The sequence below is a fragment of the Trifolium pratense genome, linkage group LG3, assembly GCF_020283565.1.
Source record: "Trifolium pratense cultivar HEN17-A07 linkage group LG3, ARS_RC_1.1, whole genome shotgun sequence".
Taxonomy (NCBI): domain Eukaryota; kingdom Viridiplantae; phylum Streptophyta; class Magnoliopsida; order Fabales; family Fabaceae; genus Trifolium; species Trifolium pratense.
Genome location: NC_060061.1, coordinates 49994770 through 50010763, shown reverse-complemented (window position 1 = coordinate 50010763; position 15994 = coordinate 49994770). Strand labels below are relative to the sequence as shown.

The 15994-nt window shown below is 30.6% G+C and overlaps 2 protein-coding genes across 2 annotated transcripts; both read right to left on the bottom strand.

The window, feature by feature from the left end:
* Nucleotides 1-357: 357 nt before the first annotated feature.
* On the bottom strand, nt 358-4644 carry LOC123917521 (beta-glucosidase 12-like). Its single transcript, XM_045969272.1, has 12 exons — nt 4569-4644; nt 4077-4135; nt 3860-3935; nt 3050-3121; nt 2866-2953; nt 2230-2485; nt 1985-2100; nt 1542-1756; nt 1418-1449; nt 924-1026; nt 712-808; nt 358-620 (listed from the first exon to the last, which is right to left on the bottom strand). The coding sequence occupies exons 1-12, from the start codon at nt 4642-4644 to the stop codon at nt 452-454; spliced, it is 1359 nt and encodes a 452-aa protein (XP_045825228.1). The 3' UTR covers nt 358-451.
* A 2088-nt stretch (nt 4645-6732) lies between these two features.
* LOC123917520 (beta-glucosidase 12-like) lies at nt 6733-15739 on the bottom strand. Its single transcript, XM_045969271.1, has 13 exons — nt 15302-15739; nt 14990-15059; nt 14660-14718; nt 14468-14543; nt 10120-10191; nt 9938-10025; nt 8922-9177; nt 8583-8698; nt 8097-8311; nt 7980-8011; nt 7531-7633; nt 7309-7405; nt 6733-6959 (listed from the first exon to the last, which is right to left on the bottom strand). The coding sequence occupies exons 1-13, from the start codon at nt 15431-15433 to the stop codon at nt 6791-6793; spliced, it is 1485 nt and encodes a 494-aa protein (XP_045825227.1). The 5' UTR covers nt 15434-15739; the 3' UTR covers nt 6733-6790.
* Nucleotides 15740-15994: the final 255 nt, after the last annotated feature.

Here is a 15994-nt window from a genome sequence, read left to right as displayed (position 1 = left end):
GATAATTAATAAATAAATAAAACTAACTTCTACTGACGGTGTTTATCATGCCCGTATGTAAAACATCCCAGCTATTGAAAACAACTGTAGGAATAGGTTTTTTTTCCTTGTAGTGAAATCAATATAGACATATTTGTACTTTTTAAAAGTTAAAATATTATTTTTTTAATGCAAGCTCTATACTTTTAAATTTTTTAACATATGCCCTTAATTATAAGACATTAATTAGTGTTAAGTGTTTAGACAAAAAAAAAAACAATATTGCTTTGACTTTGTGGAAAATATAGTTGCTAATGACAATAAAACTTTATTATATAGGCCAATTTCATGAACAATCAAAGTGTCATTTTGCTCAATGACCTAAACTCAAATATAACTTTGATCAAGAATGGAGCACTTGATTCATATCTCTTTTCCATGAATCTTGTTCAATGCTAAGAACCAATATTATTCATTGATGAAGAAAAGTTTTGAACCACAAAGCTGATCTTTTATAATATCTTTTTAGTCCATTCTTGTAATCAACATATATCATTCCAAAGCGTACGGTGTGCCCATCAATCCCCTCAAAATCGTCCAAAAATGACCATGCAAAATAGCCCTTCACCTTTACACCATTTCTTTACCAAATTCCAAAGTGTTATTATAGAAATATTATTATATTCAATATCACATTTTTATTCTATGTTATTTTGTTCAAAAGAAACTTACCTTATGGCCTTTTGAATATACAAAAGGTGTTGACGAAAATAGTTTATTCTGAATTTATCATCAAGCGACTTTGTACCATCATTAACCTCATCAACTCCTACAAAATTTTAACAATTTTCAGTTCTTTTGAAAAATAACACTAGAGGGTATTCAAAAGAAAATACAAGAGAAATAAACATATATATTGTAGAAAAGTTTAAGGCTAAACCAACCATTTTCTGTGATGTAAATAATTGGATCATTAAACTTCTTCATAATGTATTCCAATAAATCTTGAATTCCTCTAGGATATATGTAGAGCCAATCTGAGGCGGCCTGCAAAGTTATCAATTTTTCAAAAATCAAATTGAAAAATCAAATTTAATTGCACTCGTATTGAAAAAAATAGGTTTAATTGCATTTGTTTCACTCAGTATTACAATTATACCGATTGAGTCCGCTAGTATCTCAATTGTTATACTCGTCTTTTATAAATTTTAAGGTCAGGTGGACCTATTAGCTATATTGGAACACTTGAAAGCCAATTTGCGCAATTAAAAATGCGCAAATAAAATTATTTCAAAAGTGATAATTGAGGGACAAATGCAATTAATTCTTCTTAATATTTATAAAACTTTTAAAAAATCAATTAAAATTTTTCAATAATCAAAGTGCTCACATAAGCATAAAAACAAAAACTTATCTATAGGTTCAACCGTTCAAGTACCTTAGGACCAATGAGAACCCCATTTCTTTTGGCTGATAATGCAACAAATTGGATCATGAGTCAGCATAATAAGGACACAAAGCTAAAGTGTATAAAATAATAAGCTTCATTAAGAATAGCTTACGAGTATAAGTACTGCAAGAGTCTGTCAAGGCAGATAGATTTACTTTCTGACAACGAGAATTTGTTGCATAATATCCAGTGTAATAGTTCAACCCTATAAAATCATAGGACCCTTTAACCATTAAGTACTGTCTTCTTGAAAACTTTGGCAAACGTTTCCCAACATTTTTTACCATCACAGCAGGATATGCGCCCGAGTGTAACGGTTCCATGAACCTTGCATTACAATAAATTTCGAGTTTTAGAATCGATAATTATATCAACCGACGTTTTATAAGCAGAGCAAGACTTAAACACATTTTTGGTACGAACATTCATAGGATGGATCATGGATAGTTCAACTGGTTTGAACTAAGGGTTAAAAAAATAAGGTGTAATACGAACGAGTTTAAGTTTTAGTAAAAAAAACAAAAATATCAGAATTTGTGTGATAAAAACACTTACCAATCATACATAAAAGCAATAGTTCGAGATGTTGCTTCTTTGTCAGATTTTGATTGGGATAATGGCACATACCAATTAGAATTTAGTGTTATCCCAATTTGACCCTTTTGTGAAATCTATAAGCAAATAATAATTCAATTAATTTTGTAGTCATGTCACTACTTTTTCTATTTTGTATGCATTTCTCAAAAGAATTGATATGCTTATTTGTTCATAAAATACCAGTTCAATAGTAAGAGTTTGACCTGATACTTTTCCCGGTAGATTTTTACTGCAGTAGCATGAGCAAGAATTTGGTGGTGTGCAACTATGTAAGGTTCAGTACTAGAATCACCAAAAGTACAATTTGATGAAACCCATTTAGAACATCGTCCTGGTGGAAACTGGCCATTAGCATAACCTTGGATACTATATATGTATGGTTCATTTAAAGTAATCCAATGTTTAACCCTGTCACCAAATTCACTGAAGCATAGTTCTGCATAATATGCAAAATCTTGCCTGTGGAATATCAAAATGTGAACTTTATTAGCTATTAAGTATTTTGGCAAAAGTTGTACTTTTCAGCTGCAAATAAAACCACAGTGTAACCGTGATTAATTTCATCAACCTCAATGTAATTTCAAACATGTACTACATAGTCTATATTTGGTTCCGGCTAAGATAGAGCGAGTCGAAGGTGAAGAGATTTATTTAAAAGTGAGTTAAACAATAAATTTAAGAGTAAAAATCAATTCTAAAATTCTAAAATAAAGAACTCAAATTTCGAACTTCAAACTATATGGAGACAAAATTAATTCTACTCGAGAGTAATATATAAAAGGGTGATATAGAAAAGGGGGTTCCATGCATTCAATAGAACAATAAGATCAGATGATTACACAATTTTGGGACTCAAGAAACCACCATATTCATCTTCAAGTGCTTGAGGAAGATCCCAATGAAACAAAGTTATGTACGGTTGTAGTCCTGTAAGTATTTTTGTACAATAATGTCTTTGTCATTTGTTTGATCATGAGTTATTGTGAATGCTTGAAAGTATAGAAAATGTTGATATCTTCTTACCATTTGATAGAAGTTTATTTATAAGATTGTTGTAGTATGTGATGCCTTCTTTGTTAACTCCTCCTTTTCCATCTAAATTAAACACTTAACATAGTTAATCATCAGAGATTATTGATAAACATTAATTAAAATTTAATAATTATCAATTTACAAGTTACAAACATCTTAAAAAAATTGACATGGTATAATCATTTTTTTTGTCAAGTAGTTTAGTGTTGGAATTTTATTTTAAGGTGGATGGTACTTGAGGTTTTACGTACCTGCTGACGTTTTTCCTGCGAATTTTACTGAGGATTTTAGTTGAGGATTTTGCTGCGGATATTACCTGCGATTTTACCTTAGGATACTATTACCCATAAAGGTATTAGCTGGGAACCAAAATCCGCAGGAAACACGTTTTCTGCGAATTGTTTAGCCAAATTCGCAAGAACATCTGCAGGAAAACAGCAAATTCGCAGCCAAATCCGCAGGCCATTTGCTATATATCATTTTTCTACTATCAAATGTGTGATGACATGGACATGGATTTATCGGAGTTAAAACTTCAGACCTTATATTTTACATGTATAATTTCGCTATCAACTGAGCTATATATGAGCTATGAACATATAAACTAGTCTAATTATATTTTATTATATAGATATTTGTTGAGATTTTTTTAATGGCGGCAGATATTTGTGGAGTTCTATTTTATGAAGTAATATTATTAAACTCATTCAAGACATAAGTTTAATAAAATTTTGTAGGCATTGATTGTAAAAGGAAATATAGTTAATAAACAACAAAACCAAAGCTTAGACTTTTTCTCACTAGGTAATATTCGAGACCAAGAAATGGAAAATCTAAAAACTTGAAATCCAATATCCTTCAACATGCCTATGTCTTCCTGTCAAAAATATTCATGGATGAACAATATATCATCAAACAATTAGAAAATAAACTAACCTCAACAAACAAATTTAAAGAAGGCCATATATTTATTGATATTGACTAGAAATATAAACTTGAATTAAGAAAATGAATGTACCTTGTAACGATGGTAAAAATCAACGGCAACATCGTCATTACTGTGGTCTGCTATTCGATCTAAAACACCGCGGGAATGAGATTTGAATTATGTACGTGATTATAAGTTATAACCATGTATCGAGTTAAGATTCTTTCTATTTCTAAAAAAATAATAAATGGTTTCATTTTCGAATAGAAAGAGAAAAACACATATAAGATTGGCGGGATCCATTACAAAGATTTATCAAATCTAACTAAGTAATTTGACTCAAATTGTTAATGAGTTTTTTCTAAAGACAAATTGTACTCGGGAACTCAAATTCAATTTTCATAGGAGAAAAAAAAATTGGTCAAATTTTACTAATCTTATGACTGAATTCTGAATTAACAGTCCCTGTTTTTTAAAGAATCAGAGTGTTAACACAAAAATGAATAGATTTATTGAATCTACCATCAATCTTTCATGTGAGAAAAAAGTTACACAAATATGAGAGGTGTCCCCTGCTCTAACCTGGGTGCGTATGAGTGAAATTGTCCCATATGCTTGGACCCCTACCACCCTCAAATGCAGCACCTTCATACTTCATATATAAAAAAAAATAAAAAAAACAAATAATATAAAATAATAATAATAAGTAAGTAAATAAATAAATAAATAAATTCAATTCCATTTTAATATTGAAGATGTGGTTAGTGTTCAACGGTGACACGGCGCCACCGAAACATAGTTTACATTTAATCATTTTTTTTATTTTAAAAATATTATTAACATCTGTGTTAGTGTTGTATCTGTATTTGCGTCGGTCATTGTATCGACGGAAATAAAAAAATTTATAAAACCTGGAAAGCTGAAGATGCTGCTCCAAAAACAAAACCAGCAGGGAAACTGCTTTGATCAAGTGAAGCTACTGACTCAAACAGAGCAATCCAAAAAGCCAAAAGAAGAAGAAGGCTCTTATATGATTTGTCATGCTCGATCCATGCATGAATTGCCATGTTTTTCTTGCAATCAGATTATTTGTTTACAATGTTCTTAATAAGGATTACCTCAAGTGACAAACTGCTTAATTAACAGAATTTGATTTGTGATGGAATATTGTCATACTTGTTCCGATATATATAGGTCAAGTCTATGATCCACAAGTGCGACAAGTCTTTCACTATTCGATCAATAAGTGTCATCATTGGATCAAATTAAATGTGATGTGACAAAAATGATTCAATAGTGTGTTACTTATTGATCCAATGGTAAAAATAAGTTTGTGTATAGTAAAAAATTTGTCTCATTTGTGTATATTAATTAGACAAAGTTATATAAGACCAGAATTGTCTACAGTTCAATATTCACGCGGTAATAAATTCAGGCTGTTCATTTGAGATCGAACGATCCAGATCACTCACACAATAAAACAATCTCAATTGTCTATTCAGATCAGACGGTTCAAAGCTGTAACTGTCTGTGTCAACATGAAATCCTTTTCCAGTTATAAGTACCATGCCAAAATTTTAGCATGAGACATTAGCCTAAGATTAATTAATAGTACCAAATATTTATAATTTCAGATTATTTCTGCAATTATAACAAGTTAAATATCTTAAAATATATGCACATTGTAGAAAAAGGTTCAAATATATTTCAAATATGAATACGATACAGTAACTAATATGTTTAAATAGAGAGTAATATAAATCTAATGTGCTTGCTTCATGGACCACATCTTAGAAATATAAAAACAGTTACAAGAATTATTATTTGTAATCTAGTATTTAAAACACTCTATCTTAAGTTGGTTAGTCCATACCAATCATTCTATATTTTAAGTATGTTGATTAAATCGTTCAGTTGATAAACTTTTTGTTAACATGTATGGTTTCGTTCGGTTTATAAATGCTATTGAGTGCACCTTTGTGTATTTGTCACTTTTATTTTTAAACGGATAAAGTTGAAAGATAAACGGACAACAAGTTGTTGTGCCGCTAACATTTTTTGAATGGTAAAACTAATTCTCTTAAAAAACAACATTGATAATTCTAGGGATCACAACATTACTATAGGCCTATCACTATTGGGGAATGATTGTTATGGTTTCGTTTAAACAATATAGGATTATATGTTTTTTTTGTTATCATGATATTGATATGAAGTTTCCACCGTCTTTAGAACCTGTGGGGCACACAAGGTGGATTCTCTCCTCAGAACTGAATTTTTTCCATACGCATGAGCTAGGAATCAAACCCCTGACCACGTGTTTAAGATGACTAAGAGTCTTATCACTTAAACCAATTCATTCTTGTTTTTTTTCTTCACGTATAAGTGTTATTGATTTTAATACGATTTTTACCATATTTTGTACATGAAAATTGTAATAATGAAAATTCGAAACACACAACGTCTCATCTATGGGAATCAAGAATTGAAACACACAAGTGATAATAAAAAGACTTTATTATAGGCCAATTTCACATGAACCATCAAAGTATCATTGCTTAATGACCTAAACCAAAATATAACTTTGATCAACCTACTTGGGTTGGTGCATTGGTATTGGCTTGGGACCTGGGAGTGTGCTCCTCTTGAGGTCTGAGGTTCGATTCTCTCTGGCGCCAATTTGGGTGGGCTAATTTAGCTTCTTCAAAAAAAAAAATATAACTTTGATCAAGAATAGAGCAGAATGGAGCACTTGATTCATATCGTCTTTTCCTTGAATCTTGTTCATTGCTAAGAACCAATATTCATTGATGAAGAAAAGTTTTGAACCACAAAGCTGATCTTTTATGATATCTTTTTAGTCCATCCTTGAAATCAACATATATCATTCCAAAGCGTACGGTATACCCAATACCCCACTCAAAATTGTCCAAAAATGACCATGCAAAATAACCCCTCACCTTTACACCATTCCTATACCAAATTCCAAAGGGTTAGAGGAAAAAAAATTTAGGGTTAAATATGTTTTTAGTCCCTACATTTTGCCTTATAGTCAAGAATAATCCCTACATTTTTTTTGTGATGAAAAAAGTCCTACATTTTTTTTCCGTTATCAAAATTGGTCATGCAGGTTGTTTCACTAACGGAGTGCTGACGTGGCAGAATGGTCCCAAATTATTTTAATGAGCTACCAATAACATGGTGACACGTGTCATCATGTAAATTAAATAAAAAAACATAAAAAAGGAAAAACACTCTAAAACGGTAGAAATATCATAACTATAATGTTTTCGTGATGGTTTATTTTTCAAAAGAAACTTACCTTATGGCCCTTTGAATGTACAAAAGGTGTTGACCAATAGAGAATATTCGCAATTTGTCATCAAGGGACTTTGTGCCATTATTAACCTCGTCAACTCCTGATAATTTTGAACGATTTGGTTTCTTTTAAAAAATAACACTAGGGAAATAAACATATAGTAGAAAGTTTAAGATTAAAGTTGATATGTGAGATTATAAATTAAATCATAGATAATAAACCAACCATTTTCTGTTATGTAAATAATTGGATCATTAAACTTCTCCTTAGTGTATTCCAATATATCTTGAATTCCTTGAGGATAGATGTATAGCCAATTTGAGGCAGCCTGCAAAATTATCCACTTCTCAAGTTCTTTTTGAAATCAATTTCTTACTAGGTTTAATTTCAGTTACAATTGTACAATTTTAATTCCGCAAGTAACAAATATTGGATCGATTGAGTCCGGTGATATCTCAATTGCTACCTATTAGTAACTATCGGGACACTTGGAACTCAATTTGCGCAATTAAAACACGAGAAATCAAATTTGCACAATACTGATATTTGAGGGACTAAAAGTATAATTAAGTCGTCTTAATAATTGTAAAACATTTAACAATCACTTGAAACTTTCAATAATCAAGCTCTTAAGAATAAAAAAGTGATCAATACTTATTTTTAAGTTCAAGTACCTTAGGACCAATTGGAACCCCATTTCTTACAGCTGATGCAACAAAATGGTTCACAAGTTAGCAAGTGTGTACAAGTAAGAAAGTGTAAAATAATAAGCTTAATTAAGAATAGCTTACGAGTAGAAGTAGTGCAAGAGTCTGTCAAGATAGATAGGTTTCTTTGTTGACAAGGAACATTTGCTGCATAATATGCAGTGTAATAGTTCAACCCTATAAAATCAAAGGACCCTTTAACCATTAAGTATTCTCTTCTTGAAAATTTTGGCAAACGTTTCCCAACATTGTTAACCATCGCAGCAGGATATGCGCCCGAGTATAATGGTTCCATAAACCTTGCATTACACAAAATTACAAGTTTTAGAATCGTTTGCATAGTCCTAAATTCTAATTTGTGACTGCAATTGCAGCTACAATATGATAGTTTTAGAGATCTCTGAAACAATATCACAACAGCAATTGCGGCTGCATATGCCCGCATTTCAAAGCAACATAAGTTCATGAACTTCTATTGCAGCCGCATATTTAAGCGGTAAAAGATCAAATGTGACAATAAGAACATAACTGAAAACAAAGGTGCACATTTTGTGTGATACAAAAACTTACCAATCATACATAAAAGCAATTGCCTGAAATGCTGCTTCTATGTCTGATTTTGATTGGGATAGTGGCACAAACCAGGGAGCATTTAGTGATATCCCAATTTTACCATTTTGTGTAATCTATAAGAAAAAACTATCCATTGTCAATAAATTTTGTAGTGATTGCACTACTTCTATTTTGTCCGCATTTCTTAAAAGAGATTAAAGAACTGATACAATGATTTGTTGTGTATGAGGTGTCGTGCATGAGGTGTCAGCTCAGTGGTAAGCGTTTGACTTTGTAACAAATTCTCTATGAAAAATTTATAAAATGGTCAAAATAAAACAATAACTATGCATTCACCCGGTACTTCTCGCTGTAGATTTTTACTGCAGTAGCATGAGCAAGAATTTGGTGGTGTGCAACTATGTAAGGCTCAGTACTAGAATCACCAATGGTACAATTTGGGGATAACCATTTAGAACATCTTGCTGGTGGAAACTGGCCATTAGCATAACCTTGGATACTATATATGTATGGTTCATTTAAAGTAATCCAATGTTTAACCCTGTCACCAAATTCGCTGAAGCATAGTTCTGCATAATATGCAAAATCTTGCCTGTGGAAAAATCAAAATATATGAAAATTTTCAGTTATTAAGTACATGCTATGAAGCACCGATATCAGACATGACACTAAGATAACATGTCAACAGTGATAATAGTTTGAGAAAACATAATTACTAAATTCAATTACACCAAAGAAACTAATGTGTTGGTGTCGTGTTGGGGTTCGGCACTATGTTGTTGATATCATGTAGCTGCACGTAAGGCCGACCCCCAAAAATGCTATAGCCAGTAGCGTAATGACCACTCTTGTGAAGACTCAAAGGGGTGCGAAGAGGACCAAAATAACCCAACTTAATGAAATAATTTTCAAAATTAGGTTTTTCGCCCCCCAAAAAAAGATAGTAGCGGCCTAAAAACGCTACGGAAATGCTATCACACCACTATTCACCTGCTATGCGCGGCCGCTTCTCTACATAACGGTTCGCAGCTCTATGGTGTAGCGGAGAAGGGGGTCGCCACTACGCTATAGCGCACTATTAACATCATAAGTTCGACACTAGACAAGCCTCAATTTGAAGTGTCAATGCTACATAGAGTACATGTTAAAATTGATCATGAGTTTGGCAAAATATCACTGTGTGCTACTATTATAGTATTATGTTGGCAAGAAATTATATGGTTGAGTTTCAACAAAATCACAATGTCACCATGATTTTGTCAAACTCCCTATGATTTCAAGCATGCATTTAGAGTCATAGAGAAAGAAGGGGATTCCATGCATTCAATAAAACAATAAGATCAGATGATTACACAATTTTGGAACTCAAGAAACCACCATATTCATCTTCAAGAGCTTGAGGAAGATCCCAATGAAATAAAGTTATGTATGGTTGTAGTCCTGTAGATATGTTGTACAATAATTTCTCTGTCATTTGTTTGATTTGAGTTAATGTAAATGTTTGAGAGTAAAGAGAAATTTTATTTCTTTTTACCATTTGATAGAAGTTCATTTATAAGATTGTTGTAGTATGTGATGCCTTCTTGGTTAACTTTTCCCTTTCCACCTAAATTAAAAGTTAACATAATACTTAGCTTAATCAGATTATAGATAAACATTAGAATTTAATAAATATCAACTTACAAACATACAAAAAAATCGACACATGTCAAGTCCTAAATCGGTTGCGAGATGACCTAAATATTTGTTTGTAAAGAGGCAATCCTCACATTACAAGTCGATTGTAAGGTTGAGTTATGCCCAATACTTAATCTACTATATAAGAAAAGAACGTACATATGAAATTCCTAATTTGCCAAATTTCTTAGTAGGAATCGAACCCTTAACTTTTTACTTACACTTCTTATTAGATTTACCACTAAGCCATATGAATTAATTTGTTATATTTTTGGAACCAACATATAATCAACATCAGTTAAGTTAAAAGAAGAAAGTGGAAATGTTTATTTATTTTTTCTTTTTTATAATAAGAGAGTAAAATTCATGTACAAATAAAAAGAGAGATTCAATGAAATTCTTTATTTCAACGTCATAAGTGCATTATACCAAATAAGACAACAAATGTATGGTTTTTTTTTTACAATATAGAGGTACATAGTGTTGTTTCCATTTATTTATGATATTTTATTTGAGTCCAACCCTTTCTTTAGTGTAATTTTATCATTTATTGTTTATGTTTCGTTATTTTAGATTCACTCAACTTGATTTATGGACTTCAATCCAATATTTAATTAAGTTAATTTTCAATTTGTAGTTCAACTCAATAAATTTAATTAATTTAATACAAGAATATGGTGGGAGAAAAATTGAAAAACTCCCGTAAAAAAATGGTGAGACAAAAACAATAAAAATTGTCAGTTACCTCAAGAGGATTATTCTCTACAGTTGCGCGTGAATGATACATTTAGTTTAAAAAAAAACAGTAAAAATTAAATACAAAGTTGAAAAAAGTTGAAAAATAAATGACATTTTTTAGAAGTTTTTTTTTTTAAAGATTTTTTGTTTTTGATATAAGGACTAATATTTTTTTTAACAAACCAAAATGAGATATATTAACATAGAAAACCTCCCCAACACAAGACGTACCGAGGTAGACTACAAAAGTTTACAAAGAGTAAGAGAAACAAAACCATAAACAATAACACAAGAAAGATATAATAAGAAAGATATGACTTTCGTTCTTATGAGATTTTTCTATGCGGAAAAAAATTATTGGAGAAAAAAAATGACTAAAATATTATGTTGCCTATTTTTTTAAATAATTTTACGGGTTATATTCAAATTAATACGGGAACCTAATTTTTTTGGATATATCTACGGGTCTTATATTTTTACTCATATATTAGTAAAGTTGTTTATTTTTTTTTTATAATTTTACAAGTTATAGTCATATATTAATATGGGGACATAATATTTCGTGTGAATTCTACGGGACCTATGTTTTTCTTTTTTTTTTAGACTAACAACAAACAATATTCATTTATTCAAGTAAGTAAAGTACGTGTGAATCTGCACTGAATCTGAATCGGAGCAAATCTGCAAATCTGAACAAAACAAACATTGTACTACAACGGAATTAAACCGGACACCGTACCAAGACGCGAACTCAAGACAAAAAAACTCTGCACTAAGACAGGATTAAAACAACATCAGACAAGAACAACAAAAGAAAACTCAAATGAAACATAAGAATGTGTGAAAAATCACTTATTTAAATAAAAAAAATATAAAACAATCAAAAAGGGGTGATTTTAGATCAAAATTGATCCAAAATCACCCCTCTTTGAAAGATGAATAAGAATAAAAAGCAAAAAGTAGGGTTTACTATGTTGTTGTTGTTGTGGGGCGGCTATGAAAAAACAAAAAGTGGCATATGTTTTTCCTCTTATTAATACGATTTCATGTTCTTTAATAATTTATGTAGGACTATATATATTTATACTCATCGATTAATAAGATAACCTTTTTTTTTTTTGATTTGTACGAGACTTATAATTTTAATCATATATTAATAAAGTTGTTTATTTTTTTATAATTTTACGAGTTATACTAGATCAAATATTAATACAAGGACCTAATTATTTTGTTCATTTTTACGAGCCATATATTTTTTTTTATTAATATATTAATAAGGTTGCTCATTCTTGACATATATTTATACTCATGCATTAACAGAAGGATATAATCTTTTGTGTGATTTCTGCGGTGCCTGTTTTTTTTTTTTGAACAAACTAAAATGAATTTTATTATTAATAATGAGTCCTGATTGACACAAGGTGTGCCAAACAAAACAACAACAATTTATATCATACACGTACGCAGGGCTTATGTTTTTACTCTTATTAATAAAATTTACAGTTTTTAACTATTTTTTGTGAACTTATATTTATACTCATATATTAATATACGATAACCTGATCTTCTATGTGGTTTATGCGGGACCTATGTTTTTTACTCATATTAATACGATTAATACGTTTGTCCGTTCTTTTATAACATATTTTACGGGTTATACTCATATTTAATACGGTTACCTAATTATTTTGATGATTTTTGTGAGACCTATATTTTCACTAACATATTAACAAGGTTAACTATTTTTTAATAATTTTAAAAGGATATATTTATACTCATATATTTAATACAGGGACCTATTTTTTTTGTGGTTTTTACAAGGCCTATGTTTTTACTAATATATTAATAAGGTAACCTATTTTTCCATAATTTCTACATTATCATTTATATTCGAGGGTTAAATATGCAAAAGGTCCCTGCACTTACGAGTCATTTGAGTTTTAGTCCTTGCATTTTAAAAACATTTCATTTTGCCACTGCACTTTCATTTTACTTTAAAAATGGTCCCTAGACCTTTGTTTTTTTGTTAAAATGGCACATTTTTGGTGATCTGTCACTGTTGACTGGACTTTAGAGTTGATGACTCATTTAATTTTGCAGTGAATTGATCAAAATACCCTTAAATAAGTAATTTTTTTAAAGTAAAATAAAATTGACACATCATGAAAAAATGTGTCACTTCAACAAAAAATAGGTTCAGAGACCATTTTTAAAGTAAAATGAAAGTGCAGTGGCAAAATGAAAGGATTTTAAAATGCAGGGACTAAAACTCAAATGACCCGTAAGTGCAGGGACTTTTTGCATATTTAAGCCTATATTCAAATATTAATACGGAGACATAAGGTTTTTTTGTGATAGTTTTACCATTGTTCTTTTCTTTTTTTTTACCAAATATTATATATTTCTATTTTTTTAATCTTTTAATCTACTTCCCAATAAATTACTATTTTATGTTATCAAGTGAAGTTTTCAATTTTTTACTATTTTTTTTAGACCTATATTTATAATTATATATTAATACAAGATCCTAATCTTTTGTGTGATTTCTGGGAACCTATGTGTTTTTTTTTTGGTACATGGGGACCTATGTGTTTTACTCATATTAATAAGTTTGCCCATTCTTTTATAACATCTGCGGGACCTATATTTAAACTCATATATTAATATGGAAACTTTTTTGTTTGTGTGGTTTCTACGGGACTTATACTTTTAATTATATATTAATTAAGTTGTTTGAAACAAAAATAAAATAAAAATTAAGTTGTCTATTTTTTTTACAATTTTTCTGGTTATACTCATATTTAATACGATGACCTAATTATTTTGATGACTTTTGCGAGACCTATCCTATATTTTCATTAACATTTTAATATGATTGCCTATTTTTTAATAATTTTTACGGGACTATATTTATACTCATATATTAATACATGGACATAAGTTTTTTTTTTGTGATTTTTCAACACCTATGTTTTTACTAATATATTAATAAGGTAGCCTATTTTTTTTCTTCATAATTTCTACATTATCTATATTTATATTCCTAAATTAATACGGAGACCTAAAGTTTTTTTGTGATGGTTTCACCATTGTTCTTTTTCTATTTTTTTTACCAAATATTATATCCTTTCATCTTACCAAGTGAGGAGCGGCAACGCCGGGACTCCCGTGCGGACGCACGGGTGTCCTGCTAGTTCTAAGATAATATCAGAGTCTCTCTAAGATCCGTTGGGCCACCCAATATCTGGCCACCCACCATTGATATCCGCACCTCAAGCTCACGGGGGTGTGTTAAGAAGTCTCACATTAGTTGCGAGATTACCTCAATATATATATATTTATAAGGTAAAGACAATATTCACTATATAAATATTTGCGGACATCTGTTTTATGAAGTAAATATTAAGATTTGTTCTACTATTTGTGCACTGTTATTAAACTCATTCAAAACATAGACTTTTTCTCACTAGGCAATATTCTGGACCAAGAAATGGAAAATCTATATGCTTGAAATCCAATGTCCTTCATCATGCCTATGTCTTCCTGTCAATTTTTTTAATGGGATGAACAATTAAGATATGTCATCAGTCAAATAGAATATTTTTATTAATTTATATTAACTAGAAATATAAATTTGAATTAAGGAAATAAAAGTATACCTTGTAACGATGATAAGAATCCGTAGCAACATCGCCATTACTGTGGTCTGCTATTCGATCTGGAGACCAAGAATTGAGATTTGGATTAGATCATGGCATCGAAAGAAATAACGTATACTCAACAAGTTACTTAGCAAATTTCAATATCGGATTAGTATTTCATGTTTGTACTTCAAATCTTATTTGGTGAAGTTAGAATATGAGTGGTCCAATCTCGATTTAAATGTTGAGATATCTGATTCGAACGATTGCATGGTATAACATATTACAAGTCGGACGAATTTCTCATATAATTGTTTGAAGTACAAGGGATGAAGAATCACTACTAACCTGGATACATATGAGTGAAGGTGTCCCATACGCTTGGACCCTTGCCACCCTCAAATGCAGCACCTTCATACTATACACAAACCAAAACAAAGATTGTAAATGAAAAAATTATAATAAAAAATCCAATTCCATCATATATATATATATATAGCACCATCAAATTCGTGTTAAAGGTGCGGTTAGATTCAATTGTTACTGTTCAAAAAAATTATTACTTGTATCTATGGGTCAGTCACGTGTCAGTGTCATGTAAAGTATCTGTATTAGTGCATGGTTGCGTTGATAAGATGGTAATAACATAATAAATAAAACCTGGTAAGCGGAAGAGGCTGTTCCAAAAACAAAGCCAGCAGGGAAACTGCTTTGATTAAGCGAAGCTACTGACTCAAACAGAGAAATGCAAAAAGCTAGGAGAAGAAGAAGGCCCTTAAAGTTAAACCACATTGTTTCAATTTGAAATGATCCTTGGTCTTATGCATACATAAATAAGCATATTAAAGGCTTATATATTTATGTAATAGTAAGAAGATTCTATGCCAAAGTCGTGCAGGTATCAGACACGAAACACCAGACATGATTTCAATCTGAAGTGTCAGTGATTCGATGCTCCATAGAGAAAGAGACTTGGTCATTAGGAACTGAAAAGACAAAGGGAAAAATATCAAACAGAAAATGACAATTTATTTCCATAATTATATGATTTGTCATACTCCAAGCATGGATGCCTGCCATCTTTTCCTTGGGACGGCAATTAGATTCTAAGTTTGCAATGTTCTAGTTTAGGTGACACAAGTGATAACATGCTCAATTAATACTAAAAATGCATGCCACAAGCCTGCACCAGGGGAGATATTGGGAATTTTGTTGTTTATGCATATCAGATTACTACAAGTTTAACACAAGTTACTATCTTAAAAATACTGTATGTTATTTGACTTGTTAAACGAAAAGTTTGATTGCAATTAAAAAAAAATCATCGTTAAAAAGTCTCACATCGGATGTGAG